At 36.5% G+C, this 24,353-nt stretch overlaps 2 protein-coding genes across 6 annotated transcripts in view; both read right to left on the bottom strand.

Moving 5' to 3' along the window:
* Positions 1 to 1,209: 1,209 nt before the first annotated feature.
* On the bottom strand, positions 1,210 to 23,816 carry COPB1 (COPI coat complex subunit beta 1; the record flags this gene model as incomplete). 3 transcript variants are annotated; one of them, XM_082317982.1, is made up of 21 exons in its annotated part: positions 1,210 to 6,489; positions 7,800 to 7,955; positions 8,769 to 8,858; positions 10,188 to 10,333; positions 10,784 to 10,903; positions 12,401 to 12,545; positions 13,635 to 13,814; positions 13,997 to 14,224; positions 14,591 to 14,711; positions 15,386 to 15,546; positions 16,132 to 16,228; positions 17,250 to 17,395; positions 17,827 to 17,973; positions 18,067 to 18,174; positions 18,620 to 18,739; positions 19,738 to 19,875; positions 20,364 to 20,456; positions 21,061 to 21,175; positions 21,841 to 22,010; positions 22,333 to 22,396; positions 22,776 to 22,861. In XM_082317982.1, 19 exons carry the CDS (start codon positions 21,921 to 21,923, stop codon positions 6,430 to 6,432), a joined length of 2,454 nt encoding a protein of 817 aa, XP_082174108.1. In that variant the 3' UTR covers positions 1,210 to 6,429. The 3 variants fall into 3 exon arrangements, with proteins under 3 accessions (XP_082174108.1, XP_082174107.1, XP_082174106.1); XM_082317981.1 differs by having other exon boundaries at positions 22,333 to 22,482; positions 22,776 to 22,830; XM_082317980.1 differs by lacking the exon at positions 22,333 to 22,396 and adding an exon at positions 23,726 to 23,816 and having other exon boundaries at positions 1,212 to 6,489; positions 22,776 to 23,005.
* The window catches only part of PSMA1 (proteasome 20S subunit alpha 1), a 15,381-nt gene continuing 14,753 nt past the window's right edge, over positions 23,726 to 24,353 (bottom strand). For all 3 annotated transcript variants that reach the window (XR_014228828.1, XR_014228829.1, XM_082317983.1), the window contains one exon: positions 23,726 to 23,877. The gene's annotated coding sequence lies outside the window, so the exon portion shown is untranslated. The remainder of the gene's footprint in view (positions 23,878 to 24,353) is intronic.

Here is a 24,353-nt window from a genome sequence, read left to right as displayed (position 1 = left end):
TCAGGCTCAGCCTTAACTAGGAATGAAGCTGGCACCAGGTCCTGTCGCAGGTGCACATCACACGCGCATACAGACCTAACTGCTGGAGGTCCTCACAGCCACGTTGCAAGTGAGGCACCGAGACAGTGCTCTGGTTCACAACTTCAGCCCAAGGAAAACCGCTTTAAGTTCAAGTGTATACCACAAGACTACAGCTATAGATGCAAAGCAGATTCACACCTAAAACCGTGCACTACATTATTAAAACAGATGAACCCAGTGGGTTTTCATTGTGCCCACAGGTCCCACATTCTTCATTTTACAGGTAAAAAAGAGAGTACCCTGCAACAAGCTGGGACATCTCTGAGGTGACAATGCTACCCTCCAGAGTTTGAAGGGGCTTATCCATGCCTGCACCATTCATTCACTATTCCGGGCCTCAAAAAAGAATTTACTGCTAAATGGTACATGGTTCTGCATATGAACAACCCTTTCACGTGTTTCAGTAGGCATAGCTCAAAGAGGAAATTGGCCCCACTGAATTCAATGGATATTGGAAAGAATGACAGAATTTCATTTGAAAATCAATTAAGAGCAGGGATGCCTATGCAACACATCATGTTAGTTTTGGACAGTATGTGAGATCTACAGTTGCAGTAACATAAATATTTAAAAATAAGGAAGGAAAAAAGTAAACGTCATGGGGAATCTCATCTACAGTGAAGTTTCTACACATTAATAAAATATTTACATATTCTCATATAACGTATAGCTTAAGGACAACTCAGTGGAAATAATACTTTATTCTTGTGTCTGAATACAAGTGACAGCAGTTATTCTAAAAGATCAGACTAAAAACTCATTGCTGCATTTTGAAATTCAAATGATCACTTCTGTAAAAGAAAATGGTTTCCTAACCTTTCTAAATACAGAAGTCAGATGTAATTTCCAAACTTTGGAAGTAATTAAAATTAGAAGCATGATAAAATTCTTACAACTCTTTACAGTCTTGTAAGATCTTAGAAAAAGAAGAGACCACATTTTTAATGAAAAGATGTTAGTGTGACCACCTGTTGTAAAAGACTAGACCTTTAATCAGATATTACAGGGAAAACATGAAACATCAAACCTGAAAAACACTGTGAACAAGATGTAGGAACAATGAGACCCACCAACTCTGCTCTTGTGTTGGGGCCAGGATAACAATAGGCTTAGTTTGTTCTGCTTCCCCTAAATGAAATTCCAGTGAAAGAAAGAACAAAATAGGGACCTGCAAGCCACAGAAACAGCAGATTTTATAGTATGTAAAATAACTGGTTTTGACAACATCCAAATTCATATAACTCAATTATAAAATGACTACAATCTATAGCTATAAGAATTATGCTGATCTTTCAACACAAAAGAAATCACATTTTTGCTAGCAACTCCATTCTACTCTTGGCAACGGTGGATCATTCTGATGAAATATACTGCACTGATGCAATCAAAAAATGGTACACAGAGTATGGAAAAGGTTAAAATTACAAGCTACAGAATACACAAAAAATCAGGAGAAATATCTAGTGAAATATGTGGATATTTATGGTTTTGCTCAAACAAAAAATTGCCTAGATTAGTATTACAAATGTACAGGCAAAATCACAGTTAGAATTTCCTGAATTTCACCTATATCCCTCTCTTAATGAGCTCATCATCACGTCTTTCAAACAGGAGATTCTCCCTAGGCCAGCTGTATAGAGGCAAACCTATCTCATTATGCTTTACAAAAGTAAAATCTCTAGAGAAAAGGCAGTGTTCAAACAGATGCACTATATTAGTAATCTGAGCTGCCAGCATCACTGTGCATAGCTAGGCAACCTGAAAATATACAAAAAAACAACTGAAAGTGACCCCAAGAATGGGCTAAAATTACCCTGTATCGCTTTTATGATGAAACCTGCAGCACATCCTTTACTTTCTTAACACTTTTTAAAAAAACTCAACGAAAATTTCTTATGAGTTGTGAGACAGCACCCCCTCGTGTAGCAACACATAAGAATATAAACTTCATAAAATACCTTAATTTGTGACAAGGTACAGCTCACTGGTAGGTATTACTATGTAGATGACCCAAGATGTGGATTAACTGGCTGCATCTTTCCTCAACACTCCACCTGCAGCTCTGTGCCAAAAAGCACATCATACAGCACAAACGCCCCTCACATGAGGCTTCACATTTCTGAGAGTTGTATAAAGCTGCCTCTACAGAAACCACTTACAAATCTTTTTAAAGCTGAATATACAAACTATGTTCCCCTATGGCCTGATTTATTTTTGTTTTTTATTACCTACCTTCATGTTTTCTTGGGATGATCCCTTCCTCTCCTAGATAACAGAGTTGCCTATATCATGCCTGTCATCAGATAAACATTCCTGCTTCTCATGTATCATCTAAACAGGACAGAAATATAAATCCTCACTGGGCCCTGAATAAAGAAAACTGGCCCTGACTTGCAGCAGCTCTACGTTAGAAGCGGGGACATAGGAGAAGCCAGCTTCCCGCTATGCCAGCACTGCATCACGCAATGACTTTCTGAAACTTCTAATGGAAAAGCAGCAAGTTTTCTTGCTCCATTTACTCCTACCAGGAATTTATATTCCTGTTCTTATCCAAGTTTCTGAAATCAGAGTTGTGGAATAACACTACCTTACCCAAGCATAGTGTATGCAATATATACTTAACACTGCACAGAAAATAGGTTAGTGACCTCCTCGTACAAAGTTTTGAACAAAACAGCACAGCCACAGTTATACACTAGCTTTTACCAAGTTTTGCTGCAATGAAAAAGCCGTAAGTGGATCCTAAAGTAGGATAGTCTGTATAAGATATTCCTTTGTATATGCAGAACAGTTCTCTAGTATCTAGGAAATATTTTGCACCCTATTAATCTTGATGAAACACTTCAATAGCAATTACTTAAGAGTCCCCATTCTTCTTAGAACACCAATTCTTAAAGTGACCAGTGGAGCATCTGTGGTTCTCAGGTCTCCTATTTGCTCACAATTGCTAATCCTCATGGAAACCACAACAATCATACATCAGCTTTCCTCCTATTTCCCTTCCCCGTAAGTAGTTATGGTAGTTGTCACAAGTAGTTTTTTTTTAAGCAGTGACAAGGGACCTGACCACACAGGCCTGCCCAGGAGCGGCTAAGACCAGGCCCACCACTCTCAAAGGACACAACTTAAGAATCCTGTCTGTGGACACAGGCAGACACAGAAAATCTCTCTCAGTCAGTCTTTCACAAAAGCTATTTCAGAAAGAGGTGCTCTGAACCAAAATCAGTCTATTATCTGAGCTACTGAGTAAAAGCTTAGCCAAAACACAATAAGATTTATATAAAAGGATATAATTTCATCTCTGAAGTATAGACATGAAACATGCATCTAACTTTTTTTTAGTGCTCAGGCTACTGAAAAAAATGCACACCACCGATGAAAACTTCCGTACAAGACCAATTCTGCAGGAGACCTATTGAAAAGCATGACAGGTGGAAAATGAATCCTAAAGTCATGGCAGCTTTTGCTGAACAAAGTTCTGATTGCAAAAGATATCCTAAACAAAGTTAAATTATGTGCCCCTCCTAGCTGACTAAGTGTCACATGAAATATCGGTCTCTGCACATGCCAGGATGTTTTTCTATTCTCCAACGAGGATAGCAGATTGTGACTGAAACAGGGCTTGGATAACAGGTACTGGAAGACATTCTCCTCCTCCAAAAACATCCTTTCCTTGGCTGTGGTCAGCAAATCATCTCATTCACACCAGTCAGTATACACACAGCTATGACTCAATCTCTGTTAATGTCCTACTAATCACAATGTCTTTGCAGAGATGAAACCATTCACTGGAGTCCTCAGATTTTCTTCTCTCTTGGTTTGGCTTAAAGTGATTGGAGAATAAAATCCCCCCCATGCACCTCTAAGCGGCATACCAATAATTCATGGAATTTCACAAGAGAGCACATACCACATACTCCTATGCTTTTCTCCCATCATCCCTCCCAAATTACCAAGTACTAAGCAATTAAGATCACATTCTGATTATCTCTACTATATCCTTGTGAATCTGGCGTAACTTCACAGAATGCAATACAACTGCTGTGAGATCATGTAGAGACATAACTTCATTACCAAGGCAGACCGGCATATCCAGAGCTTCAGCTCCTGCTGGTATCATGTGATGCATGAGTTGGAGCTTTCATTAAAAACCAAAATAATGGCAAAAGCAAAAAGGGATTTCAAAACATGCAAAACAAACAGGTCACTCAGCAAAACCATGTTGCACCATCTTACTGATTTACCGTCCCTAACATCTACGGGAGTACAAGAGCTGGATATGCCCCACTATAGCAGGTAACGGTTTTAAAACTCACATCATTGTATGTCCACAATATCTACTGCTTATACCTGAAACATACATCACTGTGACCTGTACATTTCATGACCATTTTTAATGCTCACAGAAGTCCACAAGGTAATCAGAGCCTTCAGAAGCTGCTTTAAAGTTTTTTTCTCTGCTCAGACAAACTCATGGCAACAGCCTTGCTTATCTAAGACCCCTTCCTTTTTCTTATTGTATGTCATAGGTGTGAGGGGTGTGCCTATGAGAAAATAGTAAAATAAACACACCATAGCTTTGGAAGTCACGTATTTTGAATCTAGGATATTTAACAAAAGACATAGCCTTAGCAGGTGTACAGGCTTGTTAACAGAGGTGTGCACACTGGAGTACAGCAACACAGACTTCAGTACTGTTGGATACAGCATGGCTTTGATGGCTAATGGCTTAAAAAAATAACTACTGCCAGCAGACTTCTATTGATTTTATGATTTTTATGTACTAAAAATTCAGAATTGTACAGCTGCATCAGTGCAAAGTTTTAGCTGTTGACAGATCTGCCCCATTTTTTACTATGGGCAAACTATTTTCTTCTAGCACCTAAGCTTAAGAACAGGATTGGAATAAAAAGTGAATCTAGTGCTTATAAGAACAGACCAAAGCTAGCTGGCAAAAAGTAGTATTGGGAAGAACACGTAATGAAATATTTATACAAATGTCACTTATTAGCTCAGTTTTTGCATTATACTTCTAGGGCTATCCTTTAGCCAGATTTAAAAATACAGCAGCCGAGACTCTTTCATTTCAGAATTTACATGTGTGTTCCTTCCTGTGCTTATTCAGAGCGGAAAATAGGTATTTTCATCACTGGGGTCTTAAATGTTTTGGGAATCAGCTACTCAGGATACTAACTCAGTTCTCTTCTGTCCTACTGGAGCAGAACACAGCTGTTCAACTTCAGCAGCAGGACTTTCTGCCAACTGGAAGAGTACTGTTGGCTCTGGGGACTCTTCTGTAGAATTAATTGCTTGCAACAATTTAACAAATTCAGAACTAATGCTTAACAGATTCAGCTAAAAGTATTCTCAATCTAATGGTTATATGTTTTAATCTACTGCTAATTTTCATAACATTTAGTAGCCAAATGGTGTTAACTCACTTCCACATCCTGACCTGACATTCACTCACAATTCTTCCTTTTCCGCAATTCCTCAACTTGGTTCAATTCACTGCAAGATCATAATCAGTCTGAATCCTTCCTTCCTGAGCTTACACATGTGGCTAAGGGCTGCATTCACTGAAAATACTGCTTACGCTGCTACAGCTTTAATATTGCACTTGGCTGTCTTTTCTGTATTAACTGAAAAATAAGAACACCACCAGCAATGTTATGTTATTCATGATAATGCTATGAGGAATGCATTTCAGAAACCAAATTTAAGGTTCTACTACTTGCTGGAAGGAGCTGAATTTTGACAATCTCTTTTCTGATATTACAAGCTTGTCTGTGCCAAGTGATTACATTACTAAACCAACCAGTTAGAACTGAAAAAAAAGTTCTAAACCAACTGTTTAGAAACAGCCTTTGATTTAGTTGTCAAATATATATAGTCTCCTACGTATACCAGAGTATTTTAAGAGTTACGATCACACACTCCCACAATCCAGACCTAGTCATTATTGTAAACACTTAAGCTACTACACACTCCCACTTTCTTAAGAGTATCAAAATACCCCGCCAGATATTCAATACCGATCAAATAAAACAGAGTTTATAATTTACAGACAAAACAGTACTGGCATAATTTGTTTATTGTACTGTGAGCATCAGTATATATTAGAGACAAAGAAAACATGACTTCCAGGACAAAGAAAAAAATCTGGAGATTTAAAATTTTGCTCAGTATCAATCATGGAGAACCTATAAATTCTCTGCTGGAATGCTTTCAGCTCAAAAGCTTGGCTTCTACAATTACAGAACACTGAAGAATATAAGATGTTCTGGATCCCAAAAGCCACATACCTAAGGTTAAATTGTAAAAGACCTGAAAAGACATTAGTAAAGTTTATAAACTTGTTTTCTTCTGAGACAGATTGATCTTATCTCCAAGACTCAGGGCCATTCCCTGTAAGGAAAAGAAAGAAGACATTCATGACACACATGCTTCAAAACAACTTTATCTATATTAAAGTGGAAGTTCCATATACAGAAATCTATGAAGTTAGTGGCATGGAAATTAAAGTATTTCTAACTGTTCAATTATTCATAGACATTACAGTGCACACCTTCTTAACACTAGGTAAAGGCTAGATTTGCATGTATTATTGAAATAATAAAACTTAAATTTGAGCTAGCAACTGCTAAATCTGTTACCAATACAAAAGGCAGAAAAATAAAAAAATGTAAGCCTTTTGACCTCCCACCAGTTGGAAGTATTCAGCCACTGAAGAAATTACAACTGTCAGTCCAGTTACTGAAATTCAGCTGTTGCAAGTCTCAGTGCTGATACTAGCACTCAATGCACTAAAGCTGTAGAAAATAATTTAATCACAGAACCGTATTAATATTGCACAGAAACTGAAGAAATCTCAAAAGAAACCGCACAAATAAATCCACCTAATCAACAACAGAATGACCTTAAGATGAAACTAAGCTGGCATATATAATTGAATGCAGTCTTATGTAAAAATGCCACTGAAAACATATCAGAAACATTAATTAAATCACTCTGAAATCTTTACAATGACATCACATGAACTAAATGGTTTTATGTGATGAATGTGAAAATTCTCAGGCAGTCCTTTATTGTACGCTGTTTAAAATACTTTTATTGGTACACTAGCTGTTTTGTTATTAAACAGTTCCAAATTTTGTACTTTTTTTTTTAGTCAGAAGGTAGAAGTTCTAAGATCCAAAGCAGACTCATAGATATACCTTTAGAAAATAATTCTACTGAAAGATTCTGGGTTTTGTTTTGTTCTTTTTTAAAAAGAACCAGTGAACAGCAGTTACATACATAAAATTTCCTTGTTATATGAAATTGAAACAGATCACGGAACCTTGGGGAGCATTTGCTCTTTATTTAAAAGCAAATCAAGTATACTATCCTATTTGCACTGCTATGGATAAAATAAGAAAAACTTGGCCCAAAGGCCTATTATGTGATAATACACTGGGAAAGATGATGTACAATGTGGTTTTAGGGTATGATTACACCTAACTAAAAAGCCATTCCTTCCTCACAAACTGTGTATAAGATAGTTTTTAAAAAACTAAGGCTGAAGTTTCTATATTCATCTTCCCTAAAAACTTTCTCATTTACCTAATAGTAGAAACTAAGTGATGTCCAAAAATTTGCAAGTTTTTTTAGAGTGCTCAGTACCTTTTCTTAAAAAGGACAAGGAGAGACAGTGCTCTAAATAGAAGCCACGTTACCTGACTCTTCGCACGGATTCGTATGTGACCAGTGACAGGTGCCTCTGGTCCAAGATGAATTGGCTTTTCAATGCTGACATTTGCAAGTGCATCTTCTCCAAATATGGAACGTGCATAAAGATTGGCCGCCATAAAGCCACAATAACCAGAAAGTGCCTACAAAAAGCACATTTGAACTCTTTAGAAAGGCCAAAATCCTTTAAATACATTTTAATTCATCCTACATATAGCTAGGCAGATATCAGTACTTAACATTTAAACTGCTTTCTTTGCACACAGCTTTTTTTTAAAATGTGAGAATCATGCAATGGGTAACAGTGGTGGCCTTTTTCTAAAATTAATATTGAAAGATATGCAATCTACAATATTCATCAAAACAAGGTAGGATGGCATTTTCTGGTCTAATTTAATGAACAGCAAAATGGTGAAGAAGCTAAATAGTAGCAATATCTACTATACCCATTTTGGCTACTATACGTATTTTTGCTAATAGCTATTATGTATTATATCTTAAAAGCAAATAGCTATTGTGTGTATATATATATATATATATTTTGCTTTACAATAAAAAGGCTAAATTGGCAAAGGAAATGTAAATTTTGACAGAGGAGGAAGGAACTTGGAGCTACCAAAAAAACCCACCAACCTGTATAAAAACATATGGTTCCATCAAACCTGTACTACAGCTTAGCTACTACAAATTAAAACAGACATTCTGATTTTCTAGTTGGGCAAGAAATAGCTGAAGTGATTAAGCAACACAGAATTTTAATAACATTAACTTGCTTTTACTCATTTCAGAGCACTCATTTAAAAACTTTGAAGCATATGCTTCTATTTCATACTATTTCATACTATTTCATATTGTAAACAAGCATCTCCAATAATATTTAAAACAAATACTAAACAAATTAAACAAAGCAGAGAAACTAAAAAGGGTGTCTAAAAGCCTTCAAGCAAATAGCTCACCTTCTCTGGAGTCAGGCATTTCATATTGGTTGACTTCAGTATGTGCTGTAAGTATTCGTTTAGATCAATGATGTTAGTATTCACTGTAACCTTCAAGAAGGGAAAAAAATGGCAATTACTTTAATTAGCATCTCAGGCATTTCTGAAACGATCTCTTCTTCAGGGCTCTATAAAGAAGATTGCCACTACATTTCTCCTTGAGGAACACCACATTCAGTAAGCTAGCTCCAAATCACATTATGTGGTGGCATCATACAAAGTCTTCACTTCCTGCCATCCGCTTGTTAAACGGTGGGAACTCCATGCTAGGACCATGGTTTCTGACATGTATTAGGTGAATATGATATTCCGCTGAACACGCAGACTCTCTACAGCAAATAGTACATTTCTTGTCTGAATATAGTTACACATTGCCAGCACAAGAAAAAGTGGTATCTAGTCCAAAAGCTTGCTTTTAAACAATGATAAAAATTGCTTTCATATTTCCCTTCTAGCAAAAAAGCTCTCTGGGCTGTGTTGGCTTCCTCATAATAGGTATTGCAGGTCTTGTTTAAATTGCTTTTTACACATATTTTAGTAGTTTACAAAACTGCTACAGCTTCACATATTATGGATTAAAATTTGGCGTTTACAAGTTCCCTTTGAGGGAACTTAAATCCCCTCTCAAGTGAATACATGTTAATAGACGTAGCACACAAGGCTACAGTTTGTGTAAAATATCTCCCATTCTGTTTTAGTGTTTCTACTCTATGTTGCTCTGTTGCATGACATTATCTCCCTTAAACTCTTTTTTAACAGGCCTGTAACCAACACTTTGGGCACCCTCTAATATTAAGTGTACCTACCATTTTGTTGGTCTTATGTAGCATCCACAACCACTCTGTAGTGTACAGCTGTATTGCAAAGTGAAAGATGTCCCTGCCCACGGCAGGGGGGTTGGACTAAATGAACTTTAGAAGGTCCCTTACAACCCAAAACATTCTATGATTTAAAAAAAAAAAAAAACAAACAAAAACAAAACCAACAAAAAACCAAAAGACAACATAATTCAGAACTGGAGAGGGTAAGCAGCATGACTAATTCTGCAGTCTCAGCATAAACTTACACTTGTTGTGATCTCACCTTTGAGCTGAAATACAAAGCAATCACCAAGCAATGTGCGCACCTTCTGTACAGGAGGTAAGGCTCAATGCACATACCTCTTTTCTAAGAAAAAACTACTTATTGCATCACTAAGCTTATGAAACAGATAAGATAACAAGAGAATGAGTTACTTGAGGCCAACATCCAATGCGGATGTTGAATGAGGTTTATATTGCAAGAGATAATATTGATGTAATGAGCTGATGTAGAAACAAGAAACAGAATTATACCTCATTCAACAAAAACCCCCAATAACACACAAACAATAAAACTAACTTTGTTTTCCCACTCAAATTCTGCCCACATCTGTCTGAACTCCGCATCCGTACAAGAAGCAGGCTGGATGTAATCCATGATGTCAATGTGAATATCACTGAGAACCACACAGTTTCTGTCGCTGGCTGCTCCAGAGACATCATACACTGCAATATAAAACACAAACCACCTTAATGTTTAAAAAAAGTGAATTTGCACTAAATAAGAGTGCTCAGTTACCACCTGCCAGTTAACAATAGTCAACACTTGCTCAGTCTCATTGCTGACCTCTGTCCTCTTCAAGTGCTTTACCCAGTTGCCACAGAACTTCGAGTTAACTGTATTGGTCTTTCAGGCAAAGCTGCCTAGCTCATTTCAAATTCAGAGGCTTGGGTTCAAGTATCATGCTGACAATCATTCTAAAGGTACCGTGCTCTACTATGATTTTAAGTAAAAGTGATATAAATTTTTCAAAAATCATTACAAAATATTCATACACTGTAGACCATTTAATTTCCTCTTCCAGTATGAAGTGTTTTAAGTATTTTTGAGCTCATTAAGCAGTTAAGAAATGCTACACATTAATGTTAAGTTTGCATACTAAATTGTTTACTTACCAATATTACCAAAAATTATTCCATTTTCTGTTGAAGCAACTTTGACATTAGCTTTAATGTTTGCAAAATCATGTGGAGCAAGTGTCAGAGGAGATGGTTTTTCAACAAGTTTCAAGTCACCTGTGTAAAAAAATTGGGAGATGAGGACCAGAGAATGTTAGCAGTATATAATGAGTTTAGCTTTTGGAACAGAATTTTTTATTTTCTTGTCATTCAAGTCTAATGTCTACAAATTTGCACTAAATACTACAATAAAGGTATTAGTTGATTTGGAATTTTTTTGTTTGGTTGGCTTTTTTACAGTTTGCTACCTGCAAGACAAATTAATTTGTATTACATTAAAGATTTCAGTTAAAATATTAGTGTATTCACCCAAACCCCAATGAAAACAAATGTAAATACTGACTTAAATGGGCTTCGGATTGAGTCTAGTATTAAATTTTTAACAATCAGGAAACGGTTAATTCTACCTTGTGTTTTAATCACTGACAACATAATACCTAATCCTACAGTCAAGTGTCTCAAAACCAAAGTTCAACATCCAGTATTACATGCACTAAGCTGTTTATAAACAGGTCAGAGTATCACCTTGATTTTGAATGTAATTGCTCCCAGGAAACAGTAAGAGACGTATTTTTCCTAATCCTTTAGCAAGCAATTGTAAAAGACTCCTTAGTTCTATCAAACTGTGCAATTTGAGAACACAGCATGAACAGCATCAGCTCTACACAGGAGAGTGATGCATCAAGTCAGTTTTTGCAATGTATCTGAAGACATCAACTGGGAAATATGGAATTCCACTTTCGTTAACTGATAAATAGAAAATTACAACCTATTAAGTAATATATTAATTTTACTTATCTCCATCATTAGTCTGATCAAATGATTTACAAAAGATTAGGAGGAAGGTTATGCCCCTCCAGTCATATTTACATTAAATAAAAGTATATAACATGCATTCTCCTAGTATGTTGTAAACATATTTCAACTGCTGACTGCCAAAACAAGAGATAACTAACAGGAAACTCGTTAGTGTTCTTGGATTATCTGCTCCAGCCCCTCCCCTAAAAGAAGCTAATGAAGCCTCAGTATTGTTCAAGCAAGCCTCTGGTACAGCTGTTGGTACAGGGAACAGTTTCAGCTGAGTAACTGCAGTATTTAAGTACTTCAGGCTGAGTGCAAGAACCACCTAGGGCATATGGCTTTCTGTTCCCTGACATTTGCTCCATCCCAGTCTGGCTTTTGTCCTCTTGCTCTATGGTAACAGCACAATGGGGAATAAGTATATCAAAAAACCTGTCCATATTTCAGGAAAAAGGGAGAAGAAGGGGGAAAGGAATGTTATTTTTCTAGTGGAAAACGCATGAAAAAGTTCAAAATCTGACTACATTTTTTATTGCCAGATAGTACCGTCAGTACCAGTCGATACAAGTCTTCCACTTTTTAGAAGAAAAATATATCTTTAAGGCATTCCGAAACATCCTTGGAAAATGGCAACTAGCTGGCATAAATTTCTAAGTATTTAGAAGTGTTTCAGAAACTCCTTACAACTAGGTGCCCATCCCCAGTACCTCACTGCTGCCCAACGGTTGCTTTGTTTCCACCAGTACTCCTTACCTAGCGTAGCTAGTTCTAGTGTGCAGTTCTGCAGAGTATCGCTGGTCTGGTTGACCACAAGCACATCCAGCACAATGTCATACTGATTGACGTGGACATATGCTTCTGCATAGACGGGGTCCGAGAAACCTGTCAGTTGAGTAACCTGTGCGAGAAAAGAGTTTAAGGTATTTTTCTTCTCCTAAACCAGTTTAAAACATGGAATCATGTCAAACAATGACAAAAAATAAGAATAAACTACAATTAAATCCATTACTCTTTAATATGAGCCTCCAAATCAAGCAGGTGTGCCAAGAGTTTTTAATTTCACAAAACTAACTTACTAGTAAGAAAAAAGGGAAAAAAATAAGAATAAAATTGGAAAAAACACTCCAAACAATCACCACAAGTTTTGTCTAGAAATAGTATTTGAAGAAGTTGTGATGTTTAGGAAATCTAAAGTTCATGCATAAGTCTTCCAAAATAAACAGATTTAATCGATTTATAGCTAAACACACAGTGACTGTCCATATTATTCATACAAGTAAATTTAACTGCATCCTTCCTTCATGTGTCCTTTTGTGTACACACTACAATTGTAAAACTTTTCCAGATGAAATGTATTCTGAACTGAATTCACTAAGTTCCTAAAATATGGACTGTAATGCCATTTATTCTTAAAAAGATCAGCAGGACAAAGAAAAGTTGACTTACAATGAAAAGGTAACTTTAAACAGTAAAAAGAATTCATCCAGAATTTAAATAATATAATAAAAGTCTGGTTTTTTAACCCTAACTAATAAATGAATTAAGAGATTTTTTTCTCTTTGGACCTTCTCTGCAGGTCCTGGTAACCAGCAGCAAAAAAAGGTATAAAGAGAAAAACAAGGATGCACTGCACTTGGCAATAGGATACGGCAGCCAAAGAAAGAATGGGGTTCTTAATCACTTGTGACATCCTTGCTCTCTTCCCTGTGAACCTTACTGGGCTCTTCAGACCAGCAAACAATCTTAATTTTTTCTCCACATCCCACCAGCTCAGCACTCTCCAAGTCTCCTCCTTATTCTTCCCATCCCATGTGAAGAAGGTAACAACTTTAAGTACAAGGGTTTTTCTCTTTCTCCTGATCCTAACCAGGAAACACCTGGGTCCTTCCAATCAACCAGCACAGCCTGGTTCATCAGTTCTAGCCTGCGATTCCTGTGCATAAGCAGCGCAAAGCGTATATAATTAAAACACTGACTTTCACATTACCTTATTAAGTTTGGATGCAAGAGGATCAGCAGCCTCTTTCCTCTGTGTGTTTCCCATTGCTGCAAGAAGGCTAAGCTGAAACTGGTCTTCTTTTGAGCTCATTTCATTTTTAGCAGTAAGCTGCATGAAGGAAATGGGATCGTCTGGCTGAACCGTCACATTCCTCTTCTCAGATTCTTTCTGCAGGAAGAGAGATATTCAAGCATTCACGATGAATTCAGTTCCTTAGCACAGAAACAGTCAAATAACGGCTGACTTACACACAGTCAAATGGCAACATTTCTTCACCAGGGGACCTGCTTCGATGTGAACATCCATAAAAAATTCCAAGTGTTTATGGTTACACACTTAGAATAGCTCACCTTCTGGGAAAGTTTCTCCTCTTCTAGCTTGGCTGACAGCATATGAGAGAGGGACTGCCTGCATTCTTTGTTGAAAATATCATTCATGAGAGGAGAACATTCTGACAAAACTTTCAGACACAAGGAAATACGATCCACATCATCATCCGTAATCGGCTTCTTGGGAAGAGAGGACTTTCCCAAATGGAGAATAGTGGCCATCAGCAGCATAGCTTCAGCAATGAAGGACTGAGAAGGAGGAGAAAGGAAAGAGAATGGAAGGAGGTTATTGCATTTTACACAGCTTTTCAGAAATGTTTATTTCTGACTTATTTTCAAAAAGGTGCACATTAATCTGTTCAGAGATTTTATGATTTGATTACTTATTTTTTTTAGTACTTATTATCTAGAAACCCAGCAGCATGATTTAGAGACTGTCTAGACAGAGTGGCTGGAAAGCAGTAGGCCCTGCGTGTGACCCAAATTATCATTATTATCCAATCACGTAACTGGCACTTCGCTTTGGACTTAACCTGTTTTACATCTGTTTAAAAGAAAAGAGGCAACAACCAGCTCTTGTTTGTAACTACAGTGAAAACACAATAGATGACTTACATTTTGTTTCTTCTTTTCCTGAACTAGCGACACATATCGTAAAGCAATCTTAGTTAAAGTTGTAGCAAGAGAAGCTGCAACAAAGAAATCGCCATCAAGCAGGAATCCTCGTAACGGAGGTCTGCAAAAACAAATGATAATCAGAAAACTAGTTTTGGATGACACTCTTTAGCCTACTTATCTTCATACCTTAACATCCATACTATACAAACAAAACAAGCCTGAAAGGTGTCAGAAGTTTGGTGTTTTTTTCCCTCTCGAAGTAATTTTCCAGATACAGAGATATTTCACAAGTCACATAGCCGTTTCCACACGGAATAGGGAGTAAAGTGAAAAGTGTAATGGATAATAATTTCATTGTAGCCCTGAGATGATAATGACTAGTCAAGATGAAGTAGCCCAGTAATTAAGGAAATACAGCAATTGTTCTAGCTACCAATGAAATAAACCATAGCAAATATTAAATAGTGCAAGGTGATATCAAGAAAAAAAAAAAGTCTTACTCTAAAGGCAACATCTCTGTATCCACTTAAAATTGTGAGGGTTCTTATATATAAACTACAAAGAATCAACTAGAATTTAGGAAACAATAATTAATAATGTCCTTTTTGATATGCAGCAAGCTTTGATTACAAATCCTAAGCAATTAGGCAACTTCCTATCAGATACCATCTACTTGGGATCATACCTTAAAACAGGGAATTACCTCAATTGCTAAACTCTGTATGAGAGAGAATACCACTTAAAAAAAAAAAGAACCAAGTCACTCCTGGCCTAATTTGAAATCTTAAATACCTGTCTTCTTCCTTTTTGGCAGGTCGGGAACTACTGAGAGCACTCTGTGTTGCATAAGTGCCCATCTCTGTCACCAATTTTTGGGCTGGACCCACAGACACCTCTTCTTCAGGTTTTAGCTCACCAGCTTCTTTCTTGATTTCTGATTCTACTATTGGGATCTAGAAACAAACAGGAAACAATTGTTACAATTAATATAAAAAAGGTATTTTTGTTCTGCAGAAGGTTTTAATAAAAATTATCTGCATTGATAAGGTTTTTATAAGTAAAGGTCAGTTACAGTGCAACAGTTTTGAGAGAATTTGAGGAGACTGATAGGCAGATGTTGAAATATATACAGAAGCCTCCTACCAATGCATAAAGCTCACATTGCACAGATTGTCTTAGATCCCTCTAAGAACAACTCAGACTTAAGGCACTCTTCCTTTGTTAGTGGATATAATTAAATCCTATCTTAAAGCTGCCATAATTTTCTGAAATAAGGAATTTCTCATCTCCCCTCTTAACTGATATTCTCAGTATATGCCAGCTTCAGGTATGCTACTTAAAAAAAAAAAAAAAAAAAAAGAATGCAAAACGCTACCTAGTTTTTACTTTAGATTTCTTTTGCACACGCCATTACATATCACAAGTGCTCAAAACCCTTTGCATCTTACGGGATTTTTTTAAAATATCTTTTTCTTAGAAAACACACTGCAAAATAGTAAGTAAAGCCACAAAGAGCTAGCCTAACAAAGTAAACACACCTCTCCAAGTGATCTGCGAACTTCTGTCATTACACTTTGTATATCTTCCTTTGTGCTGCAATATTCTCCAAGGATCCATAAAGCTCCTCGATAAATCCTAAGACAGGAACAGTAACTTAAGTAATGCTTTCATGATATACTCAAACTAGCATCAAGGGAAGTGATTTATGGTCAGGTAGTAAAGGCCAGTCTTGACAAATTCAAAAGGACGCAACTGACAGAAAGCAAGTTTGATCAAGAACAATCATCCTTGCAGCCTTAGTAAACTAATGAGCAAGTATATCAAATGAGATATATTCTCTGCTACGAATTTATTCTGTGTTAATCTTGATATTCACAAAATTAAATTGCATTATGATCATAATGAAATACCTCTAATGTATGTGAATAAAGTCAGCTGTAATTTCTCCAGTTAACCGAGACAAACTAATTTTTACTTCATACAGGAGAAAATGGAAAACCAGAACATGAATGAAGATTAGGGAAAAAAATAGCAAAGCTTCAGAGGTTTTTTTTCCCCACTGAATGAGATGAGGATGGAGATAGGATTCAGAGTCTCCTGTGTATTGGAAGAATGGCAGAGTGGTGTCTTGATACGAAGAAGTTCTCATATGACTTAATCTTTGCAGATCCATCAGAAAACCAAGTTTTTAGAGCCCTGAAACGTACTAAAGAAGCTTTGCAGATTGCGAAGCCCATTCTTTGTTAGACTGGGTTTTCTAATAAATGTACAGTAAGTATTTCCAGCTGCCTACAAGTGCAAATTCCTGCTCCTTAGTCCCTTAGTAACTTTATTTTAACAAATATATCACTTTAGAGTTGGCCTTCATCAACAATGCTATCTTCTAGCAAGTGGAAATACAATTATCAATTGCATCATAAAAATGAAATTTGAGTTTATTTTCTTCATTCAGTGCAACAAGCACCCAATATATCTTTTGTACAAGTAGGCAAGAAGGAAGTTGTACCTAGAAATCATCTACCCCCAAAATATCTCAGCTTCAGTTATTCTTTGTGTCTGGGTTGCAAAGATTTTGGTACATATTGAGTGACAATATACAGTCAGTGCAAGTGAGCCACAAGATGCTCCAATGTCTGATGTCACAATTTGGACTCACTTGACAGATTTAATAGCGTGAAAGACTTCAAGCATCTTCTCAACAATAAGAGGTCTGAGGTTATCAAATCGCTGGATCGCTTCCCGCACAAACTCCAAGACATCAGCAGCTGCCGCTTCATTATTATCACTAAGGAACTCCATCAGCTAGCAAAAAAGAGTGAACATGAGCACAAATAGCAGCACAGCGAAGTTTGTACAATAGTATTTTCCTTCTACATTCAGAAAAATAAAACTGCATATACATCTCCTGTTAAACAAAGCTGAAGTCAAACAACCTTAAGTACATTCCAATCAATTACCAATTATCGTGATCCCCAAATTGTTTTTCTAATGATACAAATTATTTCACTTTTAAGTAAAGGTACTCTTCAGCTCATGTTCTTCAAAAATATTTAAAAATAAAGCCTCAGAAGACAAATAACTACAGCATCAAAAGTCCTGTATTTCTTTAGGGATTAAAAATAGTATTGCTTCGTGTGAGGCCACTATTAGAAACACCTCAGCTTCAGTTATTGTCCAGGTTTTGGGTATAGCTAGAACATATTTAATGACAATATAATTAAACATTTGCATACCACTGGAATAACATTTGCAGCCATATCTGGAAACCGAACACTACAGGAATGCAATGTACGAACAAGCAGCTGTCGATACTTGTCTGTATCTTCATGCTCTGTCACATTATTAGTTTTAATCACTTCCTTCTTCAGAACAATCACAAGCTGCAGAAAAGATCAAATAAAATTGAAGAAAGTCCCATATTTTTCCAAAGAATAAGAAATAGTGTAATGAAACAGAAGTAATATATATTTTACCTCCTCCACATTTCTTGAAGAGACAAGATCCAGAGCCAGTTGAAGGGTTTTTTTGCGCACTTCTAGATCTGGGGTACTCAACACTCTGAGGATGTCCATAACTAGATCCTGAAACAATAACAAAATGGTAACTACTTTGTTGCTTTAAATTACTTCCTTTTCATACAATTTATTTTTCAGTCCTCAATGATTTTCAAAGACTTTCTGGATACATAATATATAATCTACTGACAAACAAGCAAGATATCCTAGGCATTAGGAACTTCGCAGTGTTCATTTAATACATTCTACATTTACATAAAAGTCTACCATGCAATCTACATCATTAAGTCTTACAATTAAGACAGCATTTGCCATTATTAATTCTTAGGCAGACAATAAAAGCAGCAAGTCATAAACATAAAAGTCCATCAAATACGTTTTTACCAAAAACATATCAACAGAAGATTTAAACTGCAAAAGTGCATTCTTCCATACATCACAACACCTGAAACTTTCATTTAGGAAAGAAAAGCCTTCAGTAACCTTGCAGGAACAGAGACAGCTCACATACCTGTAACACTCGTTCATGGGAGGGATGCTCCTTTAATTCAATCAACCGATCCAAAACAATCAGTTTCACATTATTATCACTTTCTTTAATAATCAAATCTATGTAGCATTGGGCAGCTGCCTAAAATTAAAAGGATCAAAAACATTTTTTAAGTAATGAAGAGGAGAAACTGACAAATTTCTGAGAGAAATTCAGGAAAAGACACCTTCTACATTACTATTAAAGCAACTACTGAAAGAGTTGGCACAGAAATGAACCTGAGAACAGTCTTTAAAGCTTTCTGGTCCACTGTAAACATCAATTCCACCACCACGTTACAAAAATTACACAGGAAGGCTCACAACAGCATCAGCTTACAATACACAGACTTGATTTCAAATTCAAAGAAAGTCGTAAAGAGATAAATTTCCTGGCATGCTTTGGGTCAGCTCTTAAGTACACAACAGGGCATGAAAAGCAATTTAAAATAGTTGCCAGTGTTAGCCTATCTACATATGGTTTCAATGACAGCTTCTATGAACAATATTGCTACTCAACAAAAGTGACTACGCTAAAGCAAGAATGTTGGAATGAATACTCCTCCCGATGTTTTGAAACTACTATTTACAATGCTTTTACTCTAAATCTAGACTTGCATATTCTGTTTTTGAAATTTCCATACAAGTTCAAAATTTCTGCGTGATCTCAAATAATCAGCTATACAATCATAACTCTAGGAACCCAAGGTCAATCAGTAATCAATGTAAATCTTCACCGCTTTGTTTCCACCCTGGTCTGAAAAGAGTAATATTTATGAGTAAAGAAAGTCATTCAATCTCTGCAAATCTTCAGCTTTAGTCTGCTTTGCTAAGTATACCAAGAAGACTGCAGGTTGGTACCAACTATTGTACAACACTTTGCACAGTATTCAAGCTTGTCCACCAGCTGCAGGTCTGCAAAAATACAGTCGCAGTCTTTTTTTTGTGACCAATTTTAAGAGATATTTTAAGACAGTGTTTCACACATGAAGTGTTAAACACCCCATATTACTAGAGCCTTCACTCTTTCAAAGTATCACCGTACAGGACACAGTATTCGTTCCAGTGCACTAAAAGGTACTAAAAACACCACTTTTATACCTTGATTGCTGTTGGTGCACTGGAGAGTGTAACTAGAGTACCTGCAGCTTCATACTTCACTGCAGGGCTCGATGACTGCAGTAAGTTGTAGATGCAGCGAATAAACCGAGCCCTCTCTGATGGATTTGCATGACAGACCTAGATAAGAAGAATAATGCGTAGTTGGCACATAAAGAAAATAGAAAATAGCAATTGTATAGCTTAACTGCTCCATTATCTTACAACAAAGACAAAATTAAGCAAAAGGTGACAACCTTTTCTGGGGATAAGAAGTGTCATTCACAGTCGTAAAAATCTAATTACAAAAGCTCTTAAAAAGCTAGTATTGACAATTCTACGCAACACTACAAGGTCTTAAAATCTCAGATCAAAAGGAAGGGCACATCCCAGTCCACATCACAGCAAATCAGGTGAGCTATATTGCTCTATACTGTGCACACTTGAGCAGTTTATTGTTTCAAGAGACAAATCTTACTCAGCTCTACTAAACAATGACGTATTCCTGACATAGATGAAATACTAGCTTTAATACCTTTTCCAGCAACGTTCTATCCCTTTTAAAAAGCAGTCTAACATAATCTAACATGTACATTTATTTTAAACATGCCACAACATTTCCCTTTTACCTTATAAATTAGTTCAACAATAACCAACTGCAGTATGTCACCAAATGTCTGGACTTGGTCAATACAGGTACTCAAATAATCCAAAGCTCGATCCTATACAAATAAAAGATAAATTATTCTAAATTATTCTGAGTTTGCTCACTCAGCTATATTTTAAAGCAAAACACATTTTAAAAATCAAAACACACCAGCATATATTCAACCCTTCAACTTGAAATTTAAAACAATTTATGAAAACATTGCAAATCTGAAGAGCAAATGAATCCATTCTGCCTATAGATGGCAAAAATAGACAAAACTAACAGTAATCGAGCACAAAAGGCAATTGCCTGTGGAGTAAATAATCCAAAATGCTAAACAGAAATTACCATTTCTTTCTCATGTGACTACAAAAGCTATAAATCAGTAGGTAATAGAGCACTTCTTAATCTGGTTAAGCTCACTTGGCAAACCTAATTACAGTTTTCAGCACCAACACATGCCTTCATCAAATACAGTAATTCTCCTTTAAAATGAAGACAGCACTAAAGACCTACTCTAACTTTCTCAGTTACCAAATATTCCACAAATGGGTAACGCTACCATGTATGGTTTTTTATGAATATAAATAGTTTATACTACCAACAAACTACTGGCTAGTTACCTAGCACATTTTCAAGTATTTAAACCAAGCGAGTTTGAAGACAAGTATCCTTACCTGATCTGCATGAATTAGCATCATAAATGCATTTCTTTTGCAGCTTGCATCTTTCTCATTCACCAAGAAATCATGGATCAATTCAGGAGCATCAGGTATAAGATGTTCAAAATTTCTTAAAAAAAAAAAAAAAAAAAAATCATAATTAAAAGAACTACTGGTAAGGAGTAGAACCTAAAGCTTAAGTGCATATCCTAAAGAGAAGCATTTACAAAAATTCAAAAGGCATAAAATGGTGATACATAGCTTTTGTGTAGCTATTTGAAACTGTGAACAGACTCAAGAAGCTTCAAAAAATTAAGTTTGTTATCATGACAGCTAGGACATTACCCAATCAATGATTTCTGTTTAATAGTAACATTCAGCCACACTGTTCAGGTAACAACTGCAATAATGTTTAGTATACAAGTGCAGTACATGAAGAATGTCTTGCTTCAAATAAATTTATATATGCATATTCCTGCAAGGCTTTTTCTATTATTTATGGTTGTGGACAATGATTACTATTAATAACCTTTAGATAATTAAGAAAGGCATCTGCCCATACAAATTAACCTGCAATATAAGGACCTCAGTCATACTTGAGAAAGAAGCAGCAGTACCTTCTGCTTTTCTAAAGAAGTCCACTAGACAGGAGGAAAAAAAGCAAACCAACCAACCAACTCCCAAACACTACACCAGTAACTGATAAACGTTTACGAGATCTCAAAAACTATCCAGATCACTAAAGCTAGCCTTGGTCTTCTGCATCCATGACTTGAAATAGTTTCTGGCATTTACCTATATATCGTGTAAATTGCAAGAACTGCATTTCTGCGCACATAGCTGTGACGATGTTCTAGACATGCACGAATGGCTGGCATCAAAGGCTCCAACAGTTCTGCTTCTTTCAGCTTACAAAGAAAACGGAGAGTAGAGCCTCGGATAAATTCATTTGGGTGCTGAAGATCCTAAAATCAACAAGAAACATATTTGAAATGCCAGACTCTTCAGCCTAATTGTAAGCTCAGATGAATGCACTTGCTAGCCTTCTCCCCCACTCGGCTTTCTCATGGTACAAGTTCCCAACATCGACAACACCACCTCACTGTCTTCTCATGAAATACCTCCTCAAAACACTGCTGCCCCACAATAATTAAAACCACGTTATTTCTGTGTAGTAAAACTTACAAAGCCTGTGGGATTTTTTTTTTCTGCATTGTATGTGTTTTCTCTGATTACTACAGCTGTGAAAGCTCACCCTGCAAGCATTCCTGCACACCGGATACTAACCTCAAGCGTATATCAGTTCATCTGCTTCCGACCCATTCCCAAAGAAGTTGAAGGACCTTATTATCTTTGTGAAGGAGTGTCCAAAACACATCACGATGAAGTTATTCCAAAAATAGCGTCCTTTTATGACCCATGGCTTGTCCCAAGACACTATGAAGACGGTAATTAGGCTACCCCTCATCTTTGAGGTTCACTGACTTGGAAACGAAGAGCACTAGATCTTTTTAAAGCCGTAATAGTAAAAGAACGCATAAAAATTCCTTGGTAGTAGGTCTGCTGGTTTTCTACAATTATCCAGCTCTGAAGCACTGACACATAACAGTTAGGAAGGAAATGCTGAGCATAAATCATTTTTATATTCATTAAATAACACAAAATGATATACTTTCTACAAAGATCCAGTATAGGAACATAAGCAATGAAATAAACAATGGGCTACCTACCTTTCTGTATGCATCGCATACAAGGATCATTTCTTGCAAAAGCCTGCCATCTGGAGTGGTCTTTGGCACTATCTCCCAAAAGACAAGCAGCAGTTTTTTGATGGTATGATCTTGAAGAGGCAGTACAAAACGTATAATGGTCATCAGAAGCCCAGGTAGTTTTTCACCATTCAGAATCATAATGATTACTTTCTTCAAGGCCTCTGTCTTCAATTTGACATCTCCTTTTTCTAGAGGAGGAGGAAATGAAATCAGGAAGGCTAACATGTCACCGTTTAACAGGAATACTGATCTTCAGTGTCAGAAGATACAAACCCCCTCTGAAGGAGTGCAATATAGAATTTCTATAAAATTCACACCCTGACTTCTACTAAAAGGATAAAGAGGAAGCAAGACATATTTAAAGAATAAGCACGGAGTTCAGACTTAATTCTAGGATCAACATACTGGAATTAATGCAGTTCAACAAACTTCACAACTGTTTCAATGCTTAAATTTAAACAGCCTTTTATACCAGGATACCACAATGCACTCCGATGCCATACGTATACTAAATACTAACACTGCCATTTCTGCCAGCAAGATACAGCAGTGCACTAAGACAACCTGTTGCTTATCATTGCATTACTTAAATCTGCCTAAGCACAAACAGGTATTACTTCAAACAGAAAGACAGAAAAAGATTTGAAATTTTTGCAAACTGAGGAGGGGAAAAAAAAACCAACTCACAAACAAACCCAAAACACATCAGATAAATATCATGAAGTTTCTCAAAACACAGCAAACAGAGGAATGTACCCATTTCAAAAATCAACAGATCAAAATAAACACCAAATTGATTTGTTTGAGTTTATAAAATGTAAACAATATTCTAGGAAAGGCACAATGAGAGAATAGGAGAATAATTCAGGGAAGATGGAGTATCCTTCAAATCATTGTCCATTACTTGCCTAGGTCATTTTTTAAGCTGATTTCAGAAGGTGGTTCTGAATCCATCGGAACATTGATCAACGTGTAACACACGTTCTCTGCAGCTGTCATGGTTCTTGGTTACAAAAGCTTTCTCAGTGGAAGAATTATTTTGACACAAATATCAGACAACCTAAAAAACAAGCAAACAAAGCCATCCCAAAGTTAACAAATTTTATTAATAAACAACATAAAAATGTTTTCTAAACTGACTTAATGATTTGAAGGGATTGCTGGGTTTCTTGAGAAGCCACATCAAAAGCCTTCTCAATTTTCTGTTACGCTAAAATAATCCTGTTAGTACCAAAAACCAAAGACCATGAAACTTCCCAAAGACAGAAAAAAAAGTAAATGAAAGAAACCTTTCCAATACTTAGGCACAGTCAGAGATAACAGAAGTGTATGGGCGCCTGACTGCAGCTGAATGGAAGCAGCAGCTTTTCCCTCATCTACTCCCGCCCTGATCCTGGCTATAAACCCCCTACTACCCTGCAGTCCTCTGCCCCTCCTGATGAACTGACCCAAGCTGCAAAATCAGCTGAAAAACATCACGGCAAAAAAACAGGGAAGAGTTTTTGGCTTGTTTAACAAGTTGAATCAGCCTATGAG

Source organism: Platalea leucorodia (genome assembly GCF_965183815.1).
Source record: "Platalea leucorodia genome assembly, chromosome: 7".
Lineage (NCBI taxonomy): Eukaryota > Metazoa > Chordata > Aves > Pelecaniformes > Threskiornithidae > Platalea > Platalea leucorodia.
This window is presented reverse-complemented; position numbering and strand designations above follow the sequence as displayed.